Genomic DNA, 15287 nt, shown 5'->3' on the forward strand with positions numbered 1-15287 from the left:
GTGTAATAGAATTAACAGTAAAAAAATTACATAAAAACGGATTAAATTATAAAGGCAGTGAGTGTTGTGTATTAAAGCAGGACGAGGCAGTGAGTGTTGTGTATTAAAGCAGGACGAGGCAGTGAGTGTTGTGTATTAAAGCAGGACGAGGCAGTGAGTGTTGTGTATTAAAGCAGGACGAGGCAGTGAGTGTTGTGTGTAAAAGCAGGACGAGGCAGTGAGTGTTGTGTATTAAAGCAGGACGAGGCAGTGAGGGGTGTGTATTAAAGCAGGACGAGGCAGTGAGGGGTGTGTATTAAAGCAGGACGAGGCAGTGAGTGTTGTGTGTAAAAGCAGGACGAGGCAGTGAGTGTCGTGTATTAAAGCAGGACGAGGCAGTGAGTGTTGTGTATTAAAGCAGGACGAGGCAGTGAGGGGTGTGTATTAAAGCAGGACGAGGCAGTGAGTGTTGTGTATTAAAGCAGGACGAGGCAGTGAGTGTTGTGTATTAAAGCAGGACGAGGCAGTGAGTGTCGTGTATAAAAGCAGGACGAGGCAGTGAGTGTTGTGTATTAAAGCAGGACGAGGCAGTGAGGGGTGTGTATTAAAGCAGAACGAGGCAGTGAGTGTTGTGTATTAAAGCAGGACGAGGCAGTGAGTGTTGTGTGTAAAAGCAGGACGAGGCAGTGAGTGTTGTGTATTAAAGCAGGACGAGGCAGTGAGTGTTGTGTATTAAAGCAGGACGAGGCAGTGAGTGTCGTGTATTAAAGCAGGACGAGGCAGTGAGTGTTGTGTGTAAAAGCAGAACGAGGCAGTGAGTGTCGTGTATTAAAGCAGGACGAGGCAGTGAGTGTTGTGTATTAAAGCAGGACGAGGCAGTGAGTGTTGTGTATTAAAGCAGGACGAGGCAGTGAGTGTCGTGTATTAAAGCAGGACGAGGCAGTGAGTGTTGTGTGTAAAAGCAGGACGAGGCAGTGAGTGTTGTGTATTAAAGCAGGACGAGGCAGTGAGTGTCGTGTATTAAAGCAGGACGAGGCAGTGAGTGTTGTGTATTAAAGCAGGACGAGGCAGTGAGTGTTGTGTATTAAAGCAGGACGAGGCAGTGAGTGTTGTGTATTAAAGCAGGACGAGGCAGTGAGTGTCGTGTGTAAAAGCAGGACGAGGCAGTGAGTGTCGTGTGTAAAAGCAGGACGAGGCAGTGGGTGTTGTGTGTAAAAGCAGGACGAGGCAGTGGGTGTTGTGTGTAAAAGCAGGACGAGGCAGTGGGTGTTGTGTATTAAAGCAGGACGAGGCAGTGAGTGTTGTGTGTAAAAGCAGGACGAGGCAGTGAGTGTTGTGTATTAAAGCAGGACGAGGCAGTGAGTGTTGTGTGTAAAAGCAGGACGAGGCAGTGAGTGTTGTGTATAAAAGCAGAACGAGGCAGTGAGTGTTGTGTATAAAAGCAGAACGAGGCAGTGAGTGTCGTGTGTAAAAGCAGGACGAGGCAGTGAGTGTTGTGTGTAAAAGCAGGACGAGGCAGTGAGTGTTGTGTATAAAAGCAGAACGAGGCAGTGAGTGTTGTGTATAAAAGCAGAACGAGGCAGTGAGGGGTGTGGGGGGGTGTCAGTATTGCCCACAATACCTGCAAAAGGAAACTCCTCCACATTCTCTCAGTGATGACCTTCTTGAATCAGAAGCGTTTCCCTGACAGCAATAAAGAGAAGATTCCATTTCTTGGATGGTTGAGGTCCTTCATTATCTTCTTGACCTTGGTCCAACAGCATCGCCACAGATAGACTGCAGGTCATGAAGCTTAATGCGGATGGTATGAAGATAAAGTATTAGGACACTTGACCTTTCCATCCATATGTGGTTCTTTTCCTAAAATGTTACCGTACCGTCGGAGGTACACAGTTGTACAGGACGTCTTTAGGATGCGTTAGCACTGAATTTGTCCTTCACTTGAACTAGGAGACACAAACTTGTTTCAGCATGAAGACGCACAAAGCCAGCGTCATGAAGATATGCTTCACCTGGGTTGGAGTGGAAGATCATCAGTGGCCTGATTATAGAGTCCTGAACTTCAGGATGAGTGTGAACACTGACTGCATCACAGGTCTCCTCACCGAACCTACATCACTACCTGACTTTACTAACACACTTGTGGCTCAATAAATCTCCACATAACAGCGAAAAGGAGACTAAATGTGAAATGGGATGTTAAAAAAGCACTACATAAAGTTCTTTTTAAAATTAAAATCCATCCACTGAGAGAATTTATAAGCAAAAAAAAAAAATCCGTTACAGTTTAAGATTTGTCTGTGATACAAAAGAACTCCGATAAAAGAGCTGGAGTTTTGGATATCCGGATGCAGAAAGGCAGGAAGATAGAGACGTGCCCTCAGACACATCGAACAGATTCTCATCATGCGACTCATTGACCGAGACAGAGCGAGAAAACGTTTAATTATTTTGCTACGGGCTGCAAATCCGCTGAATGAACGGCAAAGACAACGACCCAAAGGATCTCGGAAGAACATGAAGAGGGAAGAGACATGCATAAAATTGCTTGTTGTTTATTACTGTTTACATTTTTAAAACTATTTGAAATAAAATTCCTGCTTGGGTTAAATAAAATATGTAAATATAAATTTTAATAAATCGAATTAATGCAATACTTTCTTTTTTTTTTATTATATTGATTTAATTGTGTGCGCATATACAATCAAATCAATATTATTGTAAAACTGAATCAGGCATAACATTATTATATCATTATGGGCGGTGAAGTGAAGAACACTGATGATCTCTTCATCATGGCACCTGTCGATGTTGACGTCTAAAGCAAGAAAATTGGGTGAGAATTTCACAAATCGTGACGTCTAGCCGACTGGATCTGGGAGTCTCCAAAACTGCAGTTCTTGTGGGATGTTCCTGGTCTGCAGTGGTCAGTATCTATTAAAAGTGCTCCAAGGAGGTAACAGTGGTGAACCGGCGACAGGGTCACGGGCGGCCGAGGTTCATTGATGCACGTGAGGAGCGAAGGCTGGTCCGTGTGGTCCGATCCAACAGATGATCTCCTGTAGCTCAAACTGCTGAAGAAGTTCATGCTGTTGGTGCTCAATGGGTCTCGACTGTTTCAGCAGCAAAATGGGACCAAGACAATATTAGTCAGGTGGTCATAATGTTATGTCTGATCAGTGTATAACTCTAGACAGAACGATTGTGTACCTCCAGGTTTGTGGTAACAGTTTGTAGAACCCCATATGGCTGGGAAAGTCAGGTGTTCTAATAATTTATATCTCAGTCCATATTGTGTTGCCAGATACCCTGCATGGCAAAAATGTGAAATAATTGCGGTTTTTATTATATTGATAAGATGCAGGAATATGATGAGGAGGAATATTTTAACAGCCATGATCCTGAAATCATGGTATATCATGTGATCGAGTAGCTCTGAAGTCATTCCCTGTTTGTGTCATGCACTACGATATAATACGAGTGTGTGTTTAGGGGGAAACGCACACCTCATTCCCTGCAGAACACACTCACACCATTCCTATTTAGCCTCCTGGCGCCATCTAGGGTCAGGTTTGTCCGAGTCTCTCCTCCAGGTTATTATTAGTGCGAGGGGGATATTTTTAGTTCGGTGTTGCCATGTGAACGGGTTGTCTGAGCGATGTATGAGACGGATGTTCTGAGTTCAGCACCGCATCTCCTTTTGCTACTGTGCTCACACACACACAATTCAGCTTCTTTTCATCCTTCACTCCGCATGCACACATCCACCTGTCCATCACTCAGCCGCCATCTGATAATGGCCTCTCCTTCTCTTCTCCTCCTCCGCCTCCTCCTCCTCCTCTTCTGCTTTTCAGCAGTCATTTTATTGTATCGCTGAGCTTATTTCTAGCCATGCAAATTTCCCTCTACATAGTAACCTTCATTTGCATGCAGCATTGGAAAAAATCATTGGATTTGGTTTTATTTAGTCCTCGCTTTCCAATATATCGCATCCAAGCTCCAAGCACATACAATTAGCTTTTGTTCATCTGTCGTTGTTTTAAAGTTCTCCGCTCAATTTAGCACAAATAGGTGCGAAACAAACCGGCTACAAAAAGCAAAACATTTCAAACAAAAAAGCTGAATACTAATAATTTTGTGTCTGTGATCTTACTACATGTTCTGTGCTCCTCATACGTCCTTGTGAATCTCTCTACAGGGCCTGAACATCATCTTCAATGTGGCACTGGCTTTATTGAAGGTAAGCAGTGCAGCTCTATAGGATGTGATTTTAAAATGTTTTTCCACATTAATAAACCCTTTGTAATGTCTACACACTTCAAAGTAAACAAAACTGAATGTTGCACCACCTTACTTTTTATAGAGAGCTTGTCAGCAGTGTAGAAACACCTGGTGTTCGATTATTTTTGAGAGACACATACACAATCTCAGCCAGTGTAACATTTCCTTTTACCAAACAAATCTATAAAAGTCCAGATGGGTTTTTTTTTTGTTTTTTTTAATTCGGAAAATCCTCCCTCAGCATGAAGAACAGCTTTACACGCTCTAGGCATCCGGACACTTCGTTTCTGCAAACCTTCAGCGGAAATTCTTTACTGTGTCTCTCGTAAAACTCGCCAAAGTTGTTCTTCACTAGTTGGTGATTTCTTTCATTCTTGTAAATGCAGTTCATCTCAGAGCAGTTCAATAGGATTGAGGTGTGGTGTCTGGGCAGGTCGTTCCATGATAGATATCACTCCAGACGACTGTCTGCTCTTTAAATAACGCTTACAGAACTCAGACGTGCGCTTCGGCTCATCGTCTCGTTGTACAGTGAAGTCGTTTCCAATGAGCCGCAGTCCAGACGAAACCGCATGGTGTTGGAAGTACGGAATGGGAGCCATGTAGGTTCAGGATTCCTTTTACTTTCCAGAATATGTCTTCAGAACAACCCCAAACCATTAAGCCTCCACCTGTTGTTAAGTGTTTATTTCTTTTTTTCTAAGTGACTATTGGATCCCAAAGCAGTCCCCAAAGAGAAACCAGACTCAAAAGGGTGCCATAAGATATCTATTCATTTCAGTTCCATCACTTTACTAACGGACACTCACGTGCAAACCTGTTCAGATTAAATGCCCTCCAAAGTGATCTTCAAGTTTTCAGAGTGTTTCTAATCATTCCTAGGGTGTACAAACCTTTGTACTGGTTCATAGGATTGCTGTGCTTATTGTGTGCTGCGTCAGGGCTTTTAATTCTGGAGACGAGCTTTACAAGAAATAAAAGTGGTCTCTGTTTCCCTCTGCTGTTAGAAAAGTATACTGCAATGTTTTCTATTTTTCTTTGGTCACTCTTATTAGGCAAAGTTCTCAAAGTGAAGTCTGAGAAACATTACAGTGGTAGAAACACCGTTCTCCTTATTATATTATCAATTGAGTTCTTAGTTTTTAGATTTTTTTAATATGCCCTTCAATAAAAAATGGATTTAATCAAAACCTTAAATAAAAAAAATGCTGTAGGAATGACAGACTGGTTCAAGGTGGAGGTTGGACTGCATCAAATATCGGCTCTGAGCCCTTTCCTGTTTGCAGTGGTTATAGACAGGTTAAAGGACGAGGTCGGACAGGAGTCTCTGTAGACTATGATGTTTGCGGATGATATTGTGATTTGTGGTGAGAGTAGGGAGCAGGTGGAGAAGATCCTGGAGAGGTGGAGGTACGTGCTGGAGAGAAGGGGAATGAAAGTCAGTAGGAGTAAGACAGAATACATGTGTGTGAATGAGAGGGAGGGCAGTGGAGGGGTGTGGTTGCAGAGAGAAGAGGTGGAGAAGGTGGAGGAGTTCAGGTACCTGGGATCAACAGTGCAAAGTAATGTGTTAGAGAAGTGAAGAAAAGAGTGCAGGCAGGGTGGAGTGGGTGGAGAAGAGTGATAGCAGGAGTGATTTGTGATAGAAGAGTATCTGTGAGAGTGAAAGGGAAAGTTTATAGGACTGTGGTGAGACCTGAGATGTTGTCTGGTTTAGAGACAGTGGCATTGAGTAAAAGACAGGAGGTGGAGCTGGAGGTAGCAGAGCTGAAGATGCTGAGGTTTTCGTTGGAAGTGACAACGATGGACAGGATTAGAAATTAGTTTATTAGAGGGACAGCGCATGTAGGACATTTTGAAGACAAGGTGAGGGAGGTGTGATTGAGATGGTTTGGACATGTGCAGAGGAGGGACATGGGGTATATCAGTAGGAGAATGCTGAAGATGGAGCCACCAGGAAGGTGGAAAAGAGGAAGACCAAGGAGGAGGTTTATGGATGTGGTGAGGGAAGACATGCAGGTAGTTGGTTTGAAAGAAGCAGAAGTAGATGACAGGGGGAATGTAGACGGATGATCTGCTGTGGCGCCCCCTAATGGGAAAAGCCGAAAGAAGAAGTAAAAAAGAAGTAATAATTTGAACTTGAAACTAATGTATTGTTTAGGAAAGTTAAGACATAAATAGCACTTTGGAATCCACATACAAATAATGTATGAAATTTCCTTATGTGTAAGTTATAATACATGACTAGGAGAGCATTCAAATGGCAGAAGGCCCTGGTCACGTCCCAGCACTGACATGCAGTGGTGGATGAAGTACACAAACCATGTAGTTGAGTTCAAGTAAAAATCCACTCAGTAAAATGTAACTCAGTAAAAGTAAAAGTGTCCCTTTAACTTTCACTTGAGTTAAAGTACAAAAGTTTTTTCTTTCAAATGTACTCGAATGTGACTCTCAGCACACTGATCTGTTAATAGAATGATATTTATGACTCAAACACTGATTGATTTCTATTACAATTATCATGAACACAAAACCTTTTCAATTACTTAAAAAAAAAAATGTAGTTCGAGTCTGGAGTTTCTTCATCATTTATTCCTCTCTAAATGTTCTGCTTGCTATTGAACTGATGCTGAACTGTATGTTGGTGATCAGTAGATACACCAAGCGCCAATCAAAACGAGTTTAAAACAGAGCTCGACCCTGATTGGTGACTCGCTGAGTGTTTGACCAGTTAAGTTTTTATCCTTATAAATAAAAACTAACGGCTCGAGTAAAAAAGTCAGATATTTGACTTTAAAATGTAGCGAAGTAAAAGTGAAAGTCTCCCCGAAACCTCTATTTCAGAATGGAAACACTTCAGTAAAGTACAGATACGTGGAAAAGCTGCTTATGTAGAGTACCTAAGTACTGCCTTGTATGCTAATAACAAAGCTGTTGGTGTTTACACGTATACACTCGTGCACCATATCCCCCATATTGGCTGAACTTGCTAAATCCTGCATGTACTTCAGTGAAGTCATTAGGAAATGTGTCTATATCTGTTTCACTCTGTATGGAACTGGATGTTATTATGGTTGCAGTTGTTTATTAGGCAGGGAGTTATTAAAGAGCTAATGCTTTCCAGCCAATCAGAATTGAGTTTTTAGACAGACTATGGTATGATGTTTAAATAAATTTAGGGGTGTTGGTGAAATGTTATTTAGAGGGTAAACGGTCGTCTGGAGTGATATCTATCATGGAACGACCTAGTTTGTTTTGTAAAAACAACAGAAGCATGCAAGAGTGTTTCAGTTTTATAATACTATAATAATAGTTTGACTTTGTGAGAGATTATTGAAAATGTATGTATAGATTTATAGATTAGACGTAAACACGGCATTATCCTGCAAATATACGATGCCTGATTTTTCCATATTAGTAGCGGTGCACAAAATTCACGGTTCGGTACGTAACTCGGTTTTTAAGTCACGGTAACAGTCAGGGGGAAGAAATGCGAAACATAAAATTGCTTGTCGTTTTTTTTCCTTTAACAAGTTTATTATTATTTACATTTGTGATCAACATTTGTTTATATTTTTTAAAACTATTTTAAATAAAATGCCTGCTTGGTTAAATAATATATCAAATATTTTCTACAAAGAAAAAGGACTAAACCAAATAAATGCAATAAACCTTTTTTATTATATTAATTAAATGGAGTAATCAGTTAATTGCTACTAATTAAATTGATTTAATACAATTATGAAATCAAAAAATTTAATCAAATACTCCACATTTGTTAGACCCCATTTTGGTAATGAACGTGTGTGTGTGTGTGTGTGTGTGTGTGTGTGTGTGTGTGTGTGTGTGTGTGTGTGTGTGTGTGTGTGTGTGTGTGTGTGTGTGTGTGTGTGTGTGGATCTACTTTATTCAGCAGACTTTAACAAATGTCTTCATTCCTTCCATCCTTCATGTATTTAATAATAATTGAATGATAATAATAATTAAATTAGTTTAATAATAATTTTAAAAATGCACCCGAAGGGTGAGGTGGAGACTAAACAAAGTTGCAGTCCTTCACTTTATACAGTCCTGAGGGAATTTAGATTTTAACTATTTCCCACATGTGAAATGGATTAAACCGAAAGCCCTGTAAAGAAAATTCGGTAGGAATACGTGCACCATTACACCCCTAATATACTGTCTATATTTCTTACAGCATGGCTTTATTTATATATATATATATATATACCTACATATTGTTATGATGGTGTTTGTAGTGCATTCTTCCAAGTATCTCTGAGAGCTTATAAAATCTTTATCACATCACATAAAGGATTTATGTTTTAGAAGTTGCACTTTGTTTCAAGTGGAGCCAGATAAGATGTCCTGTATAGAAGTGAAGTGAAGATGAAGGTTTTTAGGGACACAGAGACATTAATCCTGCACAGACGCTTCAGCGGTGCTATCAGTCTCTCGGCTACCGGAATCAGTTTTGGGTTAAACCCCAGTCGGGCCTTTACACCTGAGGTTTCAGTAGTGATGACACATTGGGAATATTATAAAGCATCAGACCATCAAGTTAAACGTATATACTTTAAATTCAATATACTGATTTAATTCTGTAAGGTTATATGATTTCCATACACTTAGAGGAAGTGTATAGCGTGGTGAGCACATCATCACGTTATCAGATATGAGCTCGTATTTCTGAGGGGTATGTGTTTGTTGTCTAGGACACCTACACTGCATGGGCAAAAGTAGTAGGACATCCAGTAACATGCGGTTATTTCCCAGATTGTTCTCACAAAGTTGTGGCCACACAATTATATAAGACGTCTTTGGATGAACAAAGTGCACTGTGTGCATTAAGATATGCTTTACATGGGTTGGAATGGAAGATGTCCCGCTATAGAGTTCTGACCTTAACCCTATTGAGCACCTTCGGGATAAATTAAAAGACAGACTGCACCCCAGGCCTCCTCACCTCACCTCCATATTGTACCTGAGTTTACTAACACCCTTGTGATGGAACGAATCTCCACAAAATCTACTGGAACATCATCCCAGAAGAGTGGAGGTCATTATAATAGCTAATGGGGACTAAATGGCGAATAGGATGTTTTAAAAGTGCCTCCGAATCTCATGATCAGGTGTCCACAAATAATTTTTTTTCATATAATGTAGTTCCTGTTAGCACAGGTTTAATAATAAAATGATTACAAATGAGCTTGAAATGAATTACACATGGATACTAAACGAACGCCCGCCTGTTATTCATAATTGACTGGTTTTGTTTTACAAACCCGATTCCGAAAAAGTTGGGACACTGAACAAATTGTAAATAGAAACAGAATGCAATGATGTGGAAGTTTGAAATTTCATTATTTTATTCAGAATACAACATAGATGACATCAAATGTTTAAACTGAGAAAATGTATCATTTTAAGGGAAAAATAAGTTGATTTTAAATTTCATGGCATCAACACATTTCAAAAAAGTTGGGACAAGGCCATGTTTACCACTGTGTGGCGTCCCCTCTTCTTTTTATAACCATCTGCAAACGTCTGGGGACTGAGGAGACAAGCTGCTCAAGTTTAGGAATAGGAATGTTCTCCCATTCTTGTCTAATACAGGCTTCTAGTTGCTCAACTCTCTCAGGTCTTCTTTGTCGCATCTTCCACTTGATGCGCCAAATGTTTTTTATGGGTGAAAGATCTGGACTGCAGGCTGGTCATTTCAGTACCCAGATCCTTCTTCTACACAGCCATGATGTTATAATTGATTCAGTATGTGGTCTGGCATTGTCATGCTGGAAAATGCAAGGTCTTCCCTAAAAGAGACGACATCTGGATGGGAGCATATGTTGTTCTAGAACTTGGATATACCTTTCAATATTGTTGGTGCCTTTCCAGATACCCATGCCACACGCACTCATGCATCCCCATACCATCAGAAATGCAGGCATCTGAAATGAGCGCTGATAACAACTTGGGTTGTCCTTATCCTCTTTAGTCCAGATGACATGTCATCCCAGTTTTCCCCAAAAGAACTGCAAATTTTGATTTGTCTGACCACAGAACAGTTTTCCACTTTGACACAGTCCATTTTAAATGAGCCTTGGCCGTGAGAAAACGCCTGAGCTTCTGGATCATGTTAAGACGTGGCTTATTTTTTGACCTAAAGAGTTTTAGCCGGCAACGGCGAATTGCACGATGGCTTGTGTTCACCGACAATGTTTTCTGGAAATATTCCTGAGCCCATGTTTTGATTTCCATTACAGTAGCATTCCTGTATGTGATGCAGTGTCTTCAAAGGGCCCGAAGATGCATCCAGTATGGTTCCAGTATGGTTTTCAGGCCTTGACCCTTACGCACAGAGATTGTTCTAGATTCTCTGAATCTTTGGATGATATGATGCACTGTAGATGATGAGAACTTCAATCTCTTTGCAATTTTTCCCTGAAAAACCCCTTTCTGATGTTGCTCCACTATTTTTTGCCGCAGCATTGGGGGAGTTGGTGATCCTCTGCCCATCTTCTGAGAGACACTGTCACACTGAGAGGCTCTTTTTATACCCAATCATTTTGCCAATTGTTAACTAATAAGTTGCAAATTGGCCCTCCAGCTGTTCCTTATATGTACATTTAATTTTCCGGCCTCTTATTGCTACCTGTCCCAACTTTTTTGGAATGTGTAGAGCTCATGAAATCCAAAATGAGCTAACATTTGGCATGACATTTCAAAATGTCTCACTTTCAACATTTGATATGTTTCTATATTATATTGTGAATAAAATATTAGTTTGAGATTTGTAAATTATTGCATTCCTTTTTTATTCACAATTTGTGCAGTATCCCAACTTTTTTGCAATCGGGTTTGTAATTGAAGGTGGACAGTAGAAACTGAGCCTGTGCGTTTAAGCTTGTAATTCCCTTCGTGTCCAATCCGCATCGCTCGTTAGACCAATTCGTGTCTTGTGACTAAAATTACCGACTTAAAAAGCGAAGCCCAGCAACTCTGTTTCAGTAAATATTTGCACTTAATTATACATGACACCTTCCTAGGATCAGGTTTTACCATAATATCCAGTTCTTTGAACAACAAGCACCGATGCATTAACTTCTACCTCACTAATTTGCCGGTAATTACAATTAAAACATACAAGTTGCTACCAAGCTCCTTTTCCATCGCAATCAAAAATTCAGTGTATAAACGACTATAAAGGTTTGTATATATTCTGTGGGAGATGTTATGCTTTCTAACTGTAGCGCATTAATACAAACCCCTAATTGGTCTTCTAGCCAGCATTATTATTATTATTATTTTACATTTTTGTTTATTAATTGTTGTGGAGATTCAGCCCCAAGGGTGTTAGTAAAGTGTTGCCATGATGTAGGAGAGGAGGCCTTGTGGGGTGCAGTCAGCATTCACATTTATCGATATTCAATACGGTCGAGGTTGGAGCTCTACGGCAGGAGATCTTTCACCCCAACCCATGTGATGTATATGTTGATGTAGCTGGCTTTGTGCACAGGGGGCATCGTCATCTACAGCATCAAAGAATGTTATGCTTCTAGTTTGGGGGAGGTCAGGTCTCACAATACATGTAGTGTATTGTTTTCAAAATAAATACAGTTTGTCCACAGAACGCATCTGTCCATAATCGACATAACATCGCAAATAAGATTCGCCACGTTCATTCCTAATATTGTCCTTTATTATCAAGGCTGTAACGAGTCGTCGTTGAATAATACTTGAAGATGTAATCTGTAAGTAGAAATCATTTTTCCCAACATGCCTTTAAGGGATGTTACGCCTGTACGGTTTGATCGATATTGGGCGTTGATGTATCACAGATTTACACAAAAAGGCTCATTAGGAAATTGCTGTGTGCTTGTTATGCTGATTAATTACACATGATGAATGTTTCTGTCGCTGCTGGATTTATTTATTTATTTCACTACACAATTCAAAGCATTTCTCACTGCTTTCCCTATTTATATATATTATATTATATATATATATTTATAATGCATACACACACACTGTATGCAATCACAAATCATTCATTAAACAAATATATAGATGTATTGAGAGCATGAATGATGGTGTAAAAATGAGGATGAGAGACAGAGAGGAAGAAGGGTGGGGAGGTGTCGAGGGTTTGCACTGCTCCATTCTGATTGGTTCGGTATTACGACATTTTCCCCAGAGGCTCCCCCTCCCTTCTTCTGTACCCCTCCCTTCTTCTTTTTCGCTCTTTCTCTCTCTCTCTCTCTCTCTACATGCCCACTTCTGCCTGTGTGCCCAACCTGAGCAGACAGCATCTTTTAGCATTTAGCATTAGCCCTTCTACATTTCTCAGCCATGTCCCAGATGCACACCTCGACCAAGCCTGCTTGCGGAGGCTTCCAGACGCCCCTCCTTTACTCTTTTCTTCCTTCTCCTCCTCCCGCTCCATCAGCCTGCTGCCTCTTCTAGCACCGACAGCATTTTCTGTCCTCTCCCTATCTACACTCAGCATCTCTTCTCGACTCCCTCTTCTGCGAGCCTGAGTCAGACCTCTATATCACTGGCTCTGAGAAGCTGAGGAGCAGAGCAGCCAGCCTCAGGGACGTCCAGATGATCTCGTTGAGGCCTGCATCATCCCGTCACTTCCCTTTTTTCAATTTCTAACACGACGGAGTTGCGCGGAACTTGCCCCCTCCCTGAACTGAAGATCGGATCCGGCCAGGGATTTTATCTAGAAGCCCGGTGTTTTTATTACCCACTGCCAGAGTGATTCACTGATGAGCCATGAAAGCAAGACGGGATCTTCACTGAGTCGTGTCTCGTTTTAAACGACATCCATTATCTCTACTTTTCTACCCAGAGCTTTTCAAAGCCTCTTGTGTTTTACATCAGTTCACTTTAGGAAAGCGAAAGTGGTGGAAAGCTGTGGACCGTTTTCTTTGTCATCATTTTATCTTACAAATTTTCCTTTTTTTTTAACGATGATTGTATGAGGAGCTGTCCAGTCCTGATTAGGAGCTTGAAAGCAGGGAAAGATGTGTTGCCTGTCATCCGTCTTAACGCATCCCAGAGCTTTTCCCTCTGTCTGTTGCCAGGCAACAGATTGCGGATTTCCACACTGTGAAGGTGGTGGCTATTACTGAGCATGCAAGAAAGCAGCTCCTCACTCTAATGTTCTTGTTATGGTAAGCAGGACTGTAAGAAGTCAGGTGTGGACAGCCATAATGTAGATGTTCTGATTTAATGCTGCAGTCTGGAACTAAAGCCTGAGGAATCCATAAGCATAGCATGAACCGGATATGCGTTACATTTACTACCTAATACAGTTGTTTTTGGAGGAAAAATGGAAACCACTAAGCCCAGCCTTTTGTGACTGCCGTCCGTTTGCGGAAACTCATAGCAGTCGAAACTTTTTAAGTGCACTCGTGATTTCTGAGGATAATTACTAACCATATCCGGACATCGTGGCTGACCTCAAGTCGGCCTCGCAGCCTCCCCAGGAGGACTGTCCCGGGGACTCTGGGGATGCACTGGAGAATCGGACTCCCTCATGTTTGGACAGGGAGTCGGCCATGCCCTCGGCATTGCTGGCGCTGGAGGAGGGGGCATCGTCAGGGGAGGACCAGGAAGCTCTGGAGGCGGATTACACAGAGCGCATGATGACCCTGTTGGGCATGGGTCATCGCCTCTTTGTTCCCCGACTACTGGCGGTGAGAGAGTTGGCACCAGACTCTTGTGGCTGTTCTGACTTTTTGGCCAGCCATAATGCTTTTAACACAGTCTTTGTAATTCAGGATAATGCATAAAATCCTCCTTTTGATAAGCAGAGGTGTCATTTCTCATACCTCATTAGTGTAATCAGTGCTGATGACCAAAAATAGTAGAAACAAAGAGTATTATGATACCCGAAATGTTTTGACGATGTCTGTACGGATTCAGAGTGCATCCTTATAGAGTAAGGTTAACATCTAGAGCTGCATTCTTTCTGTCTATTAAAATACAAGTGCACTACAGGAGCACGCTGCTGTTTGCACCTTAAAGCGTTCACAATGCTTCAAACCAATCAAATGCTTCATTTAAAATTAATGTCTGCGGTAGTTTACTGATCACTGGATAGATATTTGCCAAAATGGTCCATGAACAGTTGTTCAGTATTATTTTGTTTGCATATAAATATTTGTATAGCTCTATGTTGGTGGGAAAAGGTGGAGAGAATATTGACGTAAGTAATGAATATAAAAAAATGGGCGTGGTCCTATGGAACCAAAACATTTAGAGACAATTGGTCAAAATGATCTTGACGCTTTCTTGAACTAGTGCTGGGTGTAGACTCGTATTCTGGCTCCTTCAACTTTTTTTGCTTCAGGTAATTTCTCCTGATCGGTGGTCACATTTACCACGATACATTGCTTCCTGGAAATGAGCTGCGGTTTTGTGACTGGTGTACACCTTAATAAAAAAACCTATTTTGATGCTTAGACACATACTATACAAGATTTTGCTGTTATAATAACCTCCACTATTTTAGGAAGATGTTCCACTAGATTTTGGAGTGTGCTTGTGGAGATTCATTCAGTCACAAGGACATAAGAAAAGTTAGGTACTGGTGTAGGTGAGGTGAGGAGGCCTGGTGTGCAGTCATCATGTTCAACAGGGTTGATGTCAGAGCTTTATAGCAAGAGATTTTCCACTCCAATACATGTAAAGCATCTTTATGGAACAGTTTCTCGAGAGTTTTGCTTCTGTCGCTGGACTGTTATACTTCTACTGATTTGAGAAACTTGTTTTATTCTGTTGATACTTTAAAAAAGATATATTATAACAAGTTAATTTAAATTTAGTTTTAAGGTTTTCACAAAAATTTATCTAAAACATGTTTATTTTATGTTTGTCAAGTCAAGTGTATTTCTATAGCGCTTTTCACAACAGACATTGTCTCAAAGCAGCTTTACAGAAATCAACAGTCAAGGTGAATGGTGTGTATTTATCCCTGATGAGCAGCCACGGCGACTGTGGCAAGCAAAAACTCCCTT

At 41.0% G+C, this 15287-nt stretch overlaps 2 protein-coding genes across 5 annotated transcripts in view; both read left to right on the plus strand.

The window, feature by feature from the left end:
* The window catches only part of rab3b (RAB3B, member RAS oncogene family), a 346193-nt gene that overhangs the window by 182526 nt on the left and 148380 nt on the right, over positions 1 to 15287 (plus strand). The gene's annotated exons all lie outside the window — the stretch shown is intronic.
* rabgap1l (RAB GTPase activating protein 1-like) overlaps positions 1 to 15287 on the plus strand; it is a 109844-nt gene that overhangs the window by 76338 nt on the left and 18219 nt on the right. For 3 of the 4 annotated variants that reach the window (XM_083559054.1, XM_083559055.1, XM_083559056.1), the window contains exon 18: positions 4178 to 4219. In XM_083559054.1, coding sequence (XP_083415180.1) covers positions 4178 to 4219 — 42 coding nt within the window. Of the gene's footprint in view, positions 1 to 4177; positions 4220 to 12534; positions 13965 to 15287 lie in introns of those variants that run through there. The other variant, XM_083559057.1, reaches the window with a different exon arrangement.

Source organism: Silurus aristotelis (assembly GCF_946808225.1).
Source record: "Silurus aristotelis genome assembly, chromosome: 13".
NCBI classification, from domain to species: domain Eukaryota; kingdom Metazoa; phylum Chordata; class Actinopteri; order Siluriformes; family Siluridae; genus Silurus; species Silurus aristotelis.